The sequence below is a fragment of the Bufo gargarizans genome, chromosome 2, assembly GCF_014858855.1.
Source record: "Bufo gargarizans isolate SCDJY-AF-19 chromosome 2, ASM1485885v1, whole genome shotgun sequence".
Classification (NCBI taxonomy): Eukaryota; Metazoa; Chordata; class Amphibia; order Anura; family Bufonidae; genus Bufo; species Bufo gargarizans.
This window is the reverse complement of record NC_058081.1, coordinates 629014561-629028507: the sequence shown is the minus strand read 5'-3', so window position 1 is coordinate 629028507 and position 13947 is coordinate 629014561. Positions and strand designations below refer to the sequence as shown.

General features: G+C 43.8%; 1 protein-coding gene across 2 annotated transcripts in view; it reads right to left on the bottom strand.

Moving 5' to 3' along the window:
• Positions 1-6043: 6043 nt before the first annotated feature.
• Positions 6044-13947, bottom strand: part of PLEKHG5 (pleckstrin homology and RhoGEF domain containing G5) — a 283957-nt gene continuing 276053 nt past the window's right edge. For both annotated transcript variants that reach the window (XM_044282134.1, XM_044282135.1), the window contains 4 exons: positions 13636-13751; positions 13196-13344; positions 10792-11808; positions 6044-8487 (listed from right to left, as the gene is read on the bottom strand). In XM_044282134.1, the coding sequence (XP_044138069.1) occupies positions 8478-8487; positions 10792-11808; positions 13196-13344; positions 13636-13751 (1292 nt within the window). In that variant the 3' untranslated portion in view covers positions 6044-8477. The remainder of the gene's footprint in view (positions 8488-10791; positions 11809-13195; positions 13345-13635; positions 13752-13947) is intronic.

Below are 13947 nucleotides of genomic sequence, written 5' to 3'. Positions count from 1 at the left end.
AGTGCACAAGATTTACAGTTATAGAGATATGGAAAGGCTCCAAGCATCAAATAGAGGGTCGATTCATTGAAGGCCAATAAAGAATAGGATGATGCTTTACATAAAATAAGGAATATCTGAATAATTGTGTTATATTGGAATTTATATTCTCCTTTGATTACCTGATTATAATGGTATTCTGCTTGACGCTGGGTTCACACCTAGGCGTTTCTCAAACGCGCGTTTCTATGTGCGTTTTTGTCACATGTTTTATGCGCGGTTTTTTTAATAGTGAACGCGCGTTTGACGCGCGTTTGGGTGATTGACAGCAGTGTTGTCCAAAGAGTCTATGGCCCAAACGCGCGTCAAACGCGCCAAAAAAAGCTCCTGTACTTGTTTGAGCGTCGGGCGTTTTACAGCGCGATCGTACGCGCTGTAAAACGCCCAGGTGTGAACCCTTCCCATAGGGAATCATTGGTTCTTGCCTGTTGTGCGTTTTACAGCGCGTAGGAACGCGCTGTAAAACGCTCAGGTGTGAACCCAGCGTAAGGCCTCTTTCAAACTGACGTGTGCGCCCCGTTGCTGTATTACGGACCGCATTTGCGGATCCGCAATACACAGGCGGCGTTTCGTGGGCATTCCGCATAACAGATGCGGACCCCTTCACTTGAATGGGTCCGCAAATCCGCAGATACGGAAAAGTGCAGAACGGAACCACGGAACGGAACCCTAAGGAAGCACTACGGAGTGCTTCCGTGGGGTTTTGGCCCGTACTTCCGTTCCGCAAAAAGATAGAACATGTCCTATCTTTTTGCGGAACGGCCGGATAGCGGACCCATTCAAGTGAATGGGTCGGCGATCCGCTGCGGCAGCCCCACGGACTGTGCTCGTGTATTGCGGCCCGCAATACAGTAACGGGGCTCACACGCCAGTGTGAAAGAGGCCTAACACTGTAACAAATCAAACTGTAATGTACTTTCCTTAACCGTTTGAAATGAAAAACTCACTAAAAACTATTGAAACAAGAGATATGGAAAGGGGTTGGGATGGATCTGTGTATATATAATATATATATATAATATAGAACCCCTACATGTCTAACAATATATCCTGCAGAAGGTTGGGTACAAGCATCAGAGCACCTTAGACTTGTTACTTTGGGAGTCCTGCCAGTCTACAGTGCAGTGCAGCTATATCTTCAGCCAATGCAAAACTACAACTCCCAGTGTGTTCTGACAGCCTTTGGTGGTTAGAGTACACAGAGATTTGTAGTTCTGCAACACCTGGACACTCACAACTGAAGACTATGACATTAGATAAAGTCAACATTTTCACACTTTAATCCAAAAAGTTGTATGGCACATAAAATTATAAGGGTTCATTCATACGGCTATATGCTGTCCACAAAATTGTGGATCTGTTTTTTTGCACCCGCAAAAACACGTCCTGATTTTCACCGACAAGTATAGGACATGTTTTATTTGTATTGCGGAGCCGTAGAACAGATGAAAAGGGCCCTATAGAAGTGAATAAGTCTGCATCGAATCCGCAAAGAAACGGATCTGCATTTTTGCAGACGACACACAGCCGTCTAAATGAGCCCTAGGGGTCAGTTCACACCACTCAGGAGCAGAACAACCAAAATAACACAAGTGTTTTCTTTACTGGACATAAAAGTCCTGCAAACAGAACTTTTTTTGTCCAACCTTTTTGACAGAACCTCTAACGGAAGCCCCAAATGGAGCTCCCAACTTAGATGTGAACAAGCCCTAATAATCACTATAGAGGAATGAAGACCACCTCCTGTAAGAGTTGTAGTTAGATCTTCTTCACTGGGGCAAAGATTAATAGCAACTAATAGCCCATAGCAACCAATCAGTTCCTTCTTTCATTTTCCAAAGGAGCTGTCCAAAATGAAAGGTGGAATCTGATTGGTTGCTATAGGCAACTAAGCCAGTTCTGCTTTACACCAGTTTGATAAATGACTAGCTTAAATACCCTGGACAAAGCAGAATGGCTTGTTGGTGACCTGTCCGCACATCCTTTATAGAACTGATTTACTTTCTTATATGGAACAGAAAGACCTTTTGGGTCTCCTCAGGTTCCAGGGCCTGGATGTGATCTCAGCTGCTCTACCCTCTAATTATTTGCCCATGCTTATTGGGGATCTTATGAAGAGGGAGAGCATAAAGATGTACGTACCATAGAAGCAGAAGATACAGCTAATGTGGAGAAAAGGGGTCCAACCCAGGTTAGATACATCTCATTTAATGGGTGGTGAGAACCTGTGCAAGGTCTTTCAATGTTATCAAACTATGGTGTGAGGAATCAACCCAAAGATGATGGATAGGAGATGAGAGGCAAACAAGTACCAAGCTCTCCTGTATCAGGAGGTTAGAGGTGTGGTATTGTCAGCTAGTATCAGAGGTGCCCCATTTTTATCTTTACTATGGGGTCTCCATCCCTTTAAGTACACCACATAGGTTGACGATACTTTTATACATTTTTTTGGCCATGTCTAGTGTTGTGAAGATGAGATGTCTGAAAAATACAGAAAAGACACGACTTACCCAACCCAGAAGGAAAATGTACAAAAAACTCTTCATTTTAAAAATAAATGAAACAAAGTATGACAGACGTCTCAAAGGTCCAGCGTCCTAGCACATATAACCCACTGCATCATTTCCAACGTCCCCGTCAGACTACAGTGACAGTCAATGTGGGTTATCCCCCCTCCTTCTGTATTTTGCTTGCTGCTGTCCTGATGCCACGCCCCTTCACTTCATGCCGCGCTGTAGCCCACACGAAGGGTAAATGTGTTAAGACATCGCTTTTGAAGTGTGACCACATGAAAAGAGCATTTCTGAAAACTTGTTTCGTGTTACAAGAGTGAGAAAATGTGTAAAAAAAAAAATGATGAAAAATTTACGTGAAGACAGTCAATGATGGGGGAGGAAAGAGTGATGCACAACATCAACTACACTGCTAAGTGAATGGGGGAAACAAGGTCATGAGTCACGAGATGGAAACTGTACAGAGAACTACCAAATATTCAAGAGCATGAGACAAATTTCCCCAATTCAGTGCAGACTCAGGTGGAAGAGGGCATCAGGGTTTTGGAGAACTTTTATGCTCAGTCTGAGACTTTCCACTTACCTCCAGCCCCTTCTCACATAACGCACTCCCAACCTAGGAGTCGGACACCCACATTCCAGGGTCTACACCACGCTCTTAGGGCCCCAGTAATAAATTGTAATTTCACAAAGTCCAAATTCCCTTCACACAGTCAGGTCAAGAGAGTAGCTCTCCTCCAGGAAGAAGGAAAACTCTCTAGTGCCACCTTCTGGGGGAGCTTCCCTATGACTCAATGCCAAATTTTTGGGCAGACCTTCTAGCGCAGGGATCAGCAACCTTTAGCATTCCAGCTGCTGTGAAACTACAACTCCTAACATGCAAACATGCTCGTCTGTTCTTCGTCTAACTTCTATAGAAGTGAATGGAGCATTCTGGGAGTTGTAGTTTCGGAACACCTGGAGTGCCGGAGGTTGCTGATCCTGTTATAGCGTGTCTAATGACACATGCTAAACCAGATTCTTCTCCATAAAAAATTTACCCATCCGCAGAGAGCTATTTCAGGGTTTTTCCCCACCAGTGCAGAGTAGGGTGCTGGGTGAGGGGCCTTTTATGTGGGTCTGGGGGAAAACATTTCTCCTTTATATGGCCAGGGAATGCTCCCTGTGAAGAAAAGGTGTGCAAAGTAGTTCTCCGAGAAGAATGAAAACTGTCTTCCTAGAGCTGCCTATGCCAACCAGTTCCCTGCCCGGCACCAATGACGGGCATAACCTTGCAGCAGCTGTCTGCGGATGGGTCTCTAGTTTTCTTATGGAGAAGATTCTGGTTTCCTTAGTCATGTTGCAAGGTCCGTTAAAAGGGTTTTGCGGGACTTAGGTGTTGATGATGAATTATCAGGATAGGTCCTCAATATCAGATTGGTGGGGGTCCAGCACCCAGCTGGCCCCCCTGATCAGAACAATATCGTTTCACTGTGTTGTGGCCGTGTCGCGTTACTCCATCTCCGCTCCCATTTAGGTGAGTTGAGGATAGCTCATCAATAATTAAGTCCCGGGAAAACCCTTCTATGGAAGCTATCACCAATAGGCGGCACTAGAGAGACTTCTTCCTGGAAGAGAGCTACTTCTCATGCCTTGTTTCCCAGGGAGCATTGCTTGACCTATAAGACTCCATACACCAACTTGGTGATCTCCACAAGTAGGAGGATTATCCCCCCAGACCCTACAGTCCAGGTATAAGACTTCATATATGGATCTAGAGCAGTTCAGTGCAGTCCCCCTCTTATCCCATGCCCCATGCCAGTTACAATAATACACTTGCAGTGCGTATCCCTCTCTTCTGCATACAAGACTGGAAGAATCATATTTTACATGGCCTCTATGTGCGGTGGCAAGATGTACAGAGGGATTCATATGCTGTAGCGGTGTTGGTTTTTCTGACATGTTCCTACCTGTTCCTGTGTCAGCAGGCGTGGTGGCGCATTGCAAGTCATTACCATGATTTTCCTCATAGATAATCAGCAACTTCTGAAACCACTGAGTGATTTTTATAGAAGAATATGTATGTCATAGTGTTCACGAGAAAATCTGTGTCAGGGACGGTGACTGAGGCCAGAGTAGGCAAACTAGGCCTTTGCCCAGGGCACCATTCAGAGAAGAGGCACTCAAGGATTAAATATAAAAAACAACAACATGGGCTTAATACAAAGATATCTGTATCTCCTTTTAATTATATTGTGCTTCCTTGCTGCCTCTTCTTCTGCTACCCAGATAAGGTGAGTACTGAATAGTATGGGTACTTTGTAGACCCAGTAGAGGATATTGTGTAATTAGCCATCAATCCTCCATAACTGTAGCATTCTGAGTGCTCCCATAACAATGACAGCCACAGTGCCCCCATACCTGTGACAGCCACACAAGGTTGGACTGGCCCACCAGTATTCCAGGTTTCTCCAGTGGGCTCCAAAGGTCCAGAAGAAGAAAACCTATTTGGCTGACTTTGGAGTTAGTCACCGGCCACTAGGGTCTATTTCTTTGATTAACACCTGTTAGACTCTATCAATGATATAGAGGTTGGGCCCCAAGAATAATTTCCTCTGGTGGGCCCCAGGAACCCCAATGCGACACTGCAGCCACAGTACAACTATGAGAGTGATATGCAATATCCATAGCACCCTCATTTATTATAATATCCTGAGTGCCTCCATAACCGTGAACACCACAGTACCTCCATATCAGTGACAGCAACAGTGACAGCCACAGTGTCCTTATAACAGTCACTGCCATAGTACCTCCATAATAGTAACAATACCCCACAGTAAGAGCACGAGTGCTCCCATAACAGTGACAGCCACAGTGTCCTTATAACAGTCACTGCCATAGTACCTTCATAATAGTAACAATACCCCACAGTAAGAGCACGAGTGCTCCCATAACAGTGACAGCCACAGTGTCCCTATAACAGTCACTGCCATAGTACCTCCATAATAGTAACAATACCCTACAGTAAGAGCATGAGTGCTCCTATAACAGTGGCAGACACACCCCCATAACAGCATCATGCTGAGTATCCCAATACCAGAAACATCCTGACCTGCCCATAACAGTGAGAGCCATAGTGCCCCCATATTAGTAACATTCTGAGTGCCCCTATAACAGTTACACCCTAAGTCACCTAACAATTACAGTCACTGTGCTTATCTTTGCCTCCTCATAATTTCAGCTGCTCACATTATGTCCTTTCAGAACAGTGCTCGGATTATTTCATCTGGTGGTCGAGGTCCTTTCCAGGACAGCAGTCCAGTGATGTCACGCATTTATGCTGCAGTCCACAGGATGCCAATTCCGTACGTTATTATTATTTTATGAAATTAAGCACCACCACAGATCACGACATTTACAAACATTTTATTACATTTACAATTTTATTTCCAAATTATTAGGAAAAAACTCTGTTCACCTATATTTTTTTATAATACAAAAAATTATACCACTTTAAAGAAGTAATATATATTTAATAAATAAAAAATTACCCTGCCGGGGTACGCGGTGTACAATTGTACGGATGGGGGTTACATGACAATGCGCTATAATGTGGAACCTAAGTTATAATGAAACTGTATCACCTACATGGCGGCCATTTTGAAAATTAGCTTCAAACATGAAAAAAAAATGTCAAACGTCATAAAGGGGCTATCAGAAATCTGTTGTTTTTTTATGTTGGTATTGCAACTCCATTCCATTCAAGTAACTTGGAACTAACTGCAATACCAGACACAGCCTGAGGACAGGGGGGGGGGGGGGGGCGCTGTTTCTGAAAGAAAGAAAAACTAAAAAAAGCTCAGGTAACCCCATTTAACCATATATTTAGTCTGAATTTAAAGCTCACACGCTTACTGTGGTTCTGCTTGCAAAATGGCCGCCTATATGGGTGAAGATGACTGGTGCCTGTTAGGAAATTAGATTATTTAAGAACATATGTCAGTAAAAGCTATTTATGACATGACGTCTGACATGCTATACTAGGTTATGTACAGATTACTGGTCTCTTCTGAGTACTGGGTACTGTAACTACAAATTATCTTACAAATAAAGTGCCCTTAGGAGTTTAAATAATGTAACAACAACAAAAAATAGAAGAAATAATTTAAACATTGGCAAGCACCATGTCTGGGAAGCATAATACTGTCACTGTACATCTTTTCCATTGCCATACAAAATCTATCGAAAAAGACATTCCCCCCTCCATACGGAGCAGGGGGGTTCACTTACTTAAACACTAGCAACGCATCCTTTAAATGGAGTGACAGGATGTGGTCTGGCTTGGAGAGGCTGTAAGGTCAGCAACACAAGCAAACTGAAAGTCGTAAGACGTTCTTATCTACATATGAATCGGACTTAGATGTCCAACTTTGGTCACATACAGAAGCTTTCAAGGGAACCCGTTTCTCAATGTATATACAGGCGGGGCATCTCTGTATAATACACGCCCTATGGTAACATAGATATAGACTGCATTACATTCCATCTAGAGTTCTGATGTCACCCGTTATAACTGGTGATGTCATCGCCCCTTTGCTCATCATTAAGAATTACTTACTCTAAGCTGTACGTCTGCAGCCTCGTGATAATAATTAAAGGGGATGTCCACTTAGGTTGGATTATGAATCTGAAAATGATTCACCCCATGAGATATTTGTAGCATGGGAACGCTTTGCTGTGAAATCACACAATGTATTTTGATTGTGGCACGAGCTGAGGGGGCGGAGCATGACACAAAGCATCTTTCTTTGCTGTTTTTGGAATGCTTATGTTAAGCACCACCCCTTCAGGTCCTACAATAATGATCTTTTAACCTTGTCTCCTAGTGACTAAAGCCACCTTAGATGGCTTTTGGCTGAACACCAATTCTCCCCAAAACTATTGCTCCTTTGGCAGTGCATGCATGTGTCCTCAATGGGGAAAGGGAAATATACTTCTGCCAGATATTCAGCAAGCTCAGTGCCAGAAATCTAACATGTCTGATCCTTCTTTCCCCATCTACTAATGGAGGGGAGTTGGCTGCTCCCCCTCCCCCCCCCTGAAATCAACAATTTCGACCCACTTACATCTAATATGCATGGGCACCATAAGCATTAAAAGGTGCCCATTGTAATCAATGGGCATCCATGTCATCCAATGCCAACAACAGTGCTGGACACAGCACAGTTTACCTACAGATGGTGCTACAAGCAATCAATTGATTGAGGAACGTCAAAACTAGACCAACCCTTTAAATAGTCACAAGACTCAACTAGACTCCATGGCTGATGAAGACCAGGAGAATCACAGATGACTGGCTGATTGGGCCAGTGCCACCGTTTGTTCTGTTTCCCCATACAAGTCGTGGTGACTTGTAATATCCCTCTAATTTACAGGAGCGTCACATTGTCCCTTCGATCATGTTGTCAGACGTGCAGCTTAGTAAACGTTTCGTTACATCGAGCTGTGCTAATAGACAGATCTAGCCGACATCTCCTAGTGGCAGGGGTCAGTATGTAAAACATGAAAGCAATATAAGAGTCCACTGTATGCATAATTAAAGACGAGGTCGGATCCGCTTGGTCCTCACAACACTTGGGATCCATCCAGGAGGCACACGTCCAGTTGCGCTCTATGGCATCGCTCTCTGCCATAACAGTTCTCACCTGGAAGTTCAGATTAAAAGTTCTTTATTGCTCAAAGTGCAAACAAGATGCATTTCTCGGGGGCCGAAGGGAATTTTCTGCAAATGTCTGACAATTATCCAGTTTCTCCCAACTATCCGGACCAACAGCGGCACACACAGACCTAAACGTGGACCTCTGTGCCCTCCCGCCACGTGGTAATCCATAGACATCTGCTCAGAAAATGCCACTTCTACTGTCAATGTGTTCCTGTTCCAATGTATTACACCTCCCTGAAAATACAAAAGACATCAGCGTATGTTAGTAGGCGTCACTCATAGGTGTTCATTATTTCCTGCAGAAAGCAGCCCTGCTGATCCATTTGACCAATACCAGCTTCAGTTTTAGAAGGGATGCTTGGTCAGGTAACCCCAAAAAACCACAGAGCAAAAACAACACCATTGGGTCCAGTGAAGAACATTCATTATTTCATTCATTTCTTTTAAGCAAACTAAACTTATAAACATGCCTGACAGACTGGTTGCTAGGGGAAAAAACTACCTTAGCAATCTAGCAGTCTAATATAGGGAAGGCATCCCTTGTAACCTGTCTCTATCAGATTACCTCAAGGCCTTATTGCCACTGAACTAAGGGCAGAGAGCACCCAAGAAGGCTTTCAAGGGGTTCCCTCACAAGGACAATTCCTGTCCACATGTCCTATAAGGAGATATGGATGGCACAGAGGAACCTCGGCATCTACAGGCCAGAGCAAAGAGCCACTAGCAAGCAGGAGCTGCTGCAGGGCAGCTGATGTAAAAGGGGTTGTCTGTATTGAGACAACCCCTTTAAAGGGAATCTGTCACAAGCGACCTCCCTAGTCAACTGTTTGCATAGATACATAGCTGTGATTCACATGATTCACACGTTGATCCAAGGCTCTGTTCCCAAGTTATGACACCTTTTCTATGCAAAATAAGTAAATTAGGCGTTTGGTGCAACAAGGGTGTCACCATTGCTCTTGCTACACCCAAGCTCCGCTCCTTTCTGTGGCCAGCCCCTCCCTTACTGCTTTGACACTGCCTGGCCTTATCAATCAAAGCAGCCAGGGAGGGGCTGGTCACAGAAAGAAGTGGGGCTTGGGTGCAACAAGAGCAACGGTGAGGCCCTCATTGCACCAAAGGCCCAATTTGCTTATTAAGAAAAAGTGTCATAACTTGGGAATGAGATCAAGAAAAGAAAAACAGCATTTTAATCAGGTGCAAACAGTTTCATAGGGAGGTCGCTGGTGACTCTACCTTTAAAGCAGGTATGTATCAGAACATTGTCTCTTTCATATTTTTGTGACAAAGATTTTTGCCAAGTTACTTTTTTAACTCCAGGGACACTTATAATATATATATAATAAAAATAAAATTATAGTCACATGCCCCCTCGTATACAGCGCTGGCGCTCCTCTCCATCCCAAGCTATGACGTAATGCTTTGGCTACAGCGATGATGTGCCCATATATTGCACATTACCGCTGCAGCCAATAATTGGCCTCAGTAGTATATGGCATGAGGCTGACGCCAGTCATTAGCTGCAGTGGTCATGTGCAGTATGTGGGCATGTCATCTGCAGTCGGGACAACAAAGCCTGTCAGGAAAGACAGAGCGGCAGCACTGGAACCGAAGAGGTTTGGGATGGTAAGTATAATTTTTTTTATTCTAACAGGATCCCAGCATTTATTATAATAAACATGACCCAGGCTACTTTCACACTAGCGTTTTTGCTGGATCTGGCAGGGTCCAGCAAAAACGCCTCCGTAACTGATAATACAACCATTTGCATCTGTTATTAACGGATCCGGTTGTATTAACTTTAACATAGACAAGACAAATCCGTCATGAACTCTACTGAAAGTCAAGGTGGACGTATCCTTTTTCTATTGTGTCATATTGTGTCAGATAAAACAGATCCGTCCCCATTGACTTGCATTGTGGGTTTTGCCCCGCATCCCAGGACAGAAAGCAATCTGCAGCATGCATTTTGGAGCACTCCATTCTGTTCAGTTACGTTTTGTCTCCATTGACAATGAATGGGGACAAAACTGGAGCTTTTTTTTCCAGTGTTGAGACCCTATGACGGATCTCAATACAGTAAAATATTAACGCTAGTGTGAAAGTAGCCTAAGGACAATCCCTATAACATCTGTAATGAGCTAGTTCTCCTTCTACACAACTAAAGGTTGTAACAATGTATCAGTATAGACAATCCTCTAGGTCAGGCATCCTCAAACTGCATCCCCAAACTGCGGCCCTCCAGCTGTTGCAAAACTTCAACTCCCAGCATGCCCAAACAGCCTACCGGTATCAGCTTACATTAGGGCATTGTGGGAGTCTTAGTTTTACAACCGCTGGAGGGCCGCAGTTTGAGGATGCCTGCTCTAGGTAAACAGCAGCAGAACAAATATTTCTGGACTCCAAGATGACGCATATGCCCTGATACAATGTAACAAACTGCAGATGTCCAATCACTGTCAGCAAGCCAGATCCCAATAATGTGAAGAACTGAGACAGAATTGGTGTTTTGCGAAAAAAAAATCATGATTGACTTACGAGGCTGTTAGAGTGGAATTAAGGAGTAAAGTTGTCCTAATCCTGTACAGTTGGGCCAAAGTCAGTTTCCTATGCTGGGTTGACTGTGGGTCTGACATTGTCCGCCTGGCACAGCCAGGTGCAGCAGCATTGTCCATCTCTGTCCCATTGTCCTCCACATACTGTTCTGTGTAAGAACTGCTGTATTCCTGTGATGGGGAGTCTAGTTCAAAATCTGGGAGAGAGTCAAGCTGCTCTGAAAGTGGATCGTCAGAAGTTTTGGAAAATCGTATCTCATCTGCATCCGAAAGGTCAGAAGAACTGCTGCTGCAGCTGCTTAGGTTGACAACATTCTGTCTTGTACAGGCTGAATGAGACCTGGGTTTTGATAAGTGTTCTTCAGCTGTTCTCAAAGAACGTTCCACCAAGCTAGTCCTTTTGTGGGAAACGTATCGAGGAAGGACAATTTTATTGTTCTCTGAGTCCATGAAATTGTCTGGCCTTTGTGACATAAAGAGTTCACACAGACTCTTACTTTGGGTGAGCTGAGCTTCCTCACTATCATGGTTTGTTGGTTCTGTTGAAATCAGATGAAGGAGATTGGCTTCAGATTTGGATTTCAAGACCTTAGACTTGCATGGTAAGAGCTGGACAGGGGTTCTTCTCTTGAGTTTTGGAGACGTTGAGCGCTGAGAACTGACTGAATCCCTTTCTCCTTCTGTCACTTCTTGTTGTTGACGTTCTACAAACTCCTCCAGTGATGTTGGAGAGAGGGTCCCATAAGCGCTGTCAATAGATGACGATCTACATGTATTTGGCTCCAGTTTTAGATAGTTAGAATCCACCACTGGGTTTGCATCTGAAGTCTCCATGCTTTCAAACATGTCTTTGGTAGGGGTGATGGAGGAGGTGGTGGTACTGATTGAGGTTTCATCAGACTGAGAACTAAAGGGTCCTTGTTCAGTCTCAGGAGAGGAGAGATCATCACAGGCATCAATGACCACAACTGAAATTGTCTCTGTCGAGCTGTCTGATTGGCTGCAAAGAGTTAAAGAAAACAAATTTAACAAATAATCACAATACTGAGGGTACTCATCATCTAGGGAACATATGAATGCCACCTATAACAGTCTACACAATATATGTTCTAATGCAAAAAGATTATGAACCATTATGTAAGAATATCAATTGACATGGACAGCCCACTTCTTCTAATAGAAACTATGTAATGTCTCATTCCCCCTGTTGGTGGCACTGCAGAGATATGAAGCACTTCTGGCTGAATTCTTCCACATTCCAGTTGCAAGTTGCAATGCATAGTAAAATATCAATTTTCGCAGATGACACTAAACTGTGTAAAGTAATTAACACTGAAGAGGACAGTATACTACTACAGAGCGGTCTGGATAGATTAGAGGCTTGGGCAGATAAGTGGCAGATGAGGTTTAACACTGACAAATGTAAGGTTATGCACATGGGAATGAATAATGCAAGTCACCCGTACATACTAAATGGTAAAACACTCGGTAACACTGACATGGAAAAGGATCTAGGAATTTTAATAAACAGCAAACTAAGCTGCAAAAACCAGTGTCAGGCAGCTGCTGCCAAGGCCAATAAGATAATGGGTTGCATCAAAAGGGGCATAGATGCCCGTGATAAGAGCATAGTCCTACTACTTTACACATCACTAGTCAGGACACACATGGAGTACTGTGTACAGTTCTTGGCTCCTGTGAACAAGGCAGACATAGCAGAGCTGGAGAGGGTTTAGAGGAGGGCAACTAAAGTAATAACTGGAATGGGCAACTACAGTACCCTGAAAGATTATCAAAATTAGGGTGTTTCACTTTAGAAAAAAGACGACTGAGAGGAGATCTAATTACTATGTATAAATATATCAGGGGTCAGTACAGAGATCTATCCCATCATCTATTTATCCCCAGGACTGTGACGAGGGGACATCCTCTGCGTCTGGAGGAAAGAAGGTTTGTACACAAACATAGAAGAGGATTCTTTACGGTAAGAGCAGTGAGACTATGGAACTCTCTGCCTGAGGAGGTGGTGATGGTGAGTACAATAACGGAATTCAAGAGGGGCCTGGATGTATTTCTGGAGTGTAAAAACATTACAGGCTATAGCTACTAGAGAGGGGTCGTTGGTCCAGGGAGTTATTCTGATTGGAGTCAGGAAGGAATTTTTTATTCCCCTAAAGTGGGGAAAATTGGCTTCTACCTCACAGTTTGTTTGTTTTTTGCCTTCCTCTGGATCAACTTGCAGGATGACAGGCCGAACTGGATGGACAGATGTCTTTTTTCGGCCTTATGTACTATGTTACTATGTTAATGTACCTTTTGATCAGCTTCTTCTAACAAGAAAGCATTGTCCTTAGTGGACAATCCCTTTAGGTAAATAGGTCTCTTACCTATGCAACATGTCAGCACTGCTTCGTCGCAGAATCGTTGGGGAACTGGCTGCGGATGTCCCACTTTCCATTTCTTCTTCCTCTTCCGGCAGGTGAGATACCTGCTGCTGGTTCTGTGCATGCTCCTGACGCAGTCTCTGTAGCAAGTTCTATGGGACATGTTATAACAATCAATTAATAGTTTGTTTTCATGACAGAGTTGACTTGCAGAGCGTCAAGATTCAGAACAATGGGCAGCAGCACCACCACAGGGTTGTCTTAGGTATTGCGTAATGTCCACTTCATTGTATCTGTCAATATAATCCAATACCTGGGGGTTTCTCATTGTTTTATACAAAACACAATGAAATATTTTGTCCTCAGTGGTTTGCTGTGGAGTGAAGTCTGAAGACCCCTGTATTCTCTCTCTACAAGGCAACGTGACCGTTATTTTCACTTACCTGTGCATTATAAAGGGCTTCTACCCATCCTCTGCACAACGACTGACCACTGGCTTGAAAAGTATAGGCGCCAACTGCACTTCTGAGCTCATTCAAGTAGATTAACAGGAAGGAACCTGAATGGAGATAGAAGAAGGGGATGCATTAAGATCAGTGCGGTCACTTCTAGAAATACTCTGTGCTGACGTGACTGGATAAAAGGTTTTCCTATCTCTGCCTCAAAATCGTAAAGGAGCAAGAGAGGGGAATTAAATGACTCTCTGGTCTGGATTGGGGCATTGCATAGGGTAATATTCACGACGACAGCTGCAC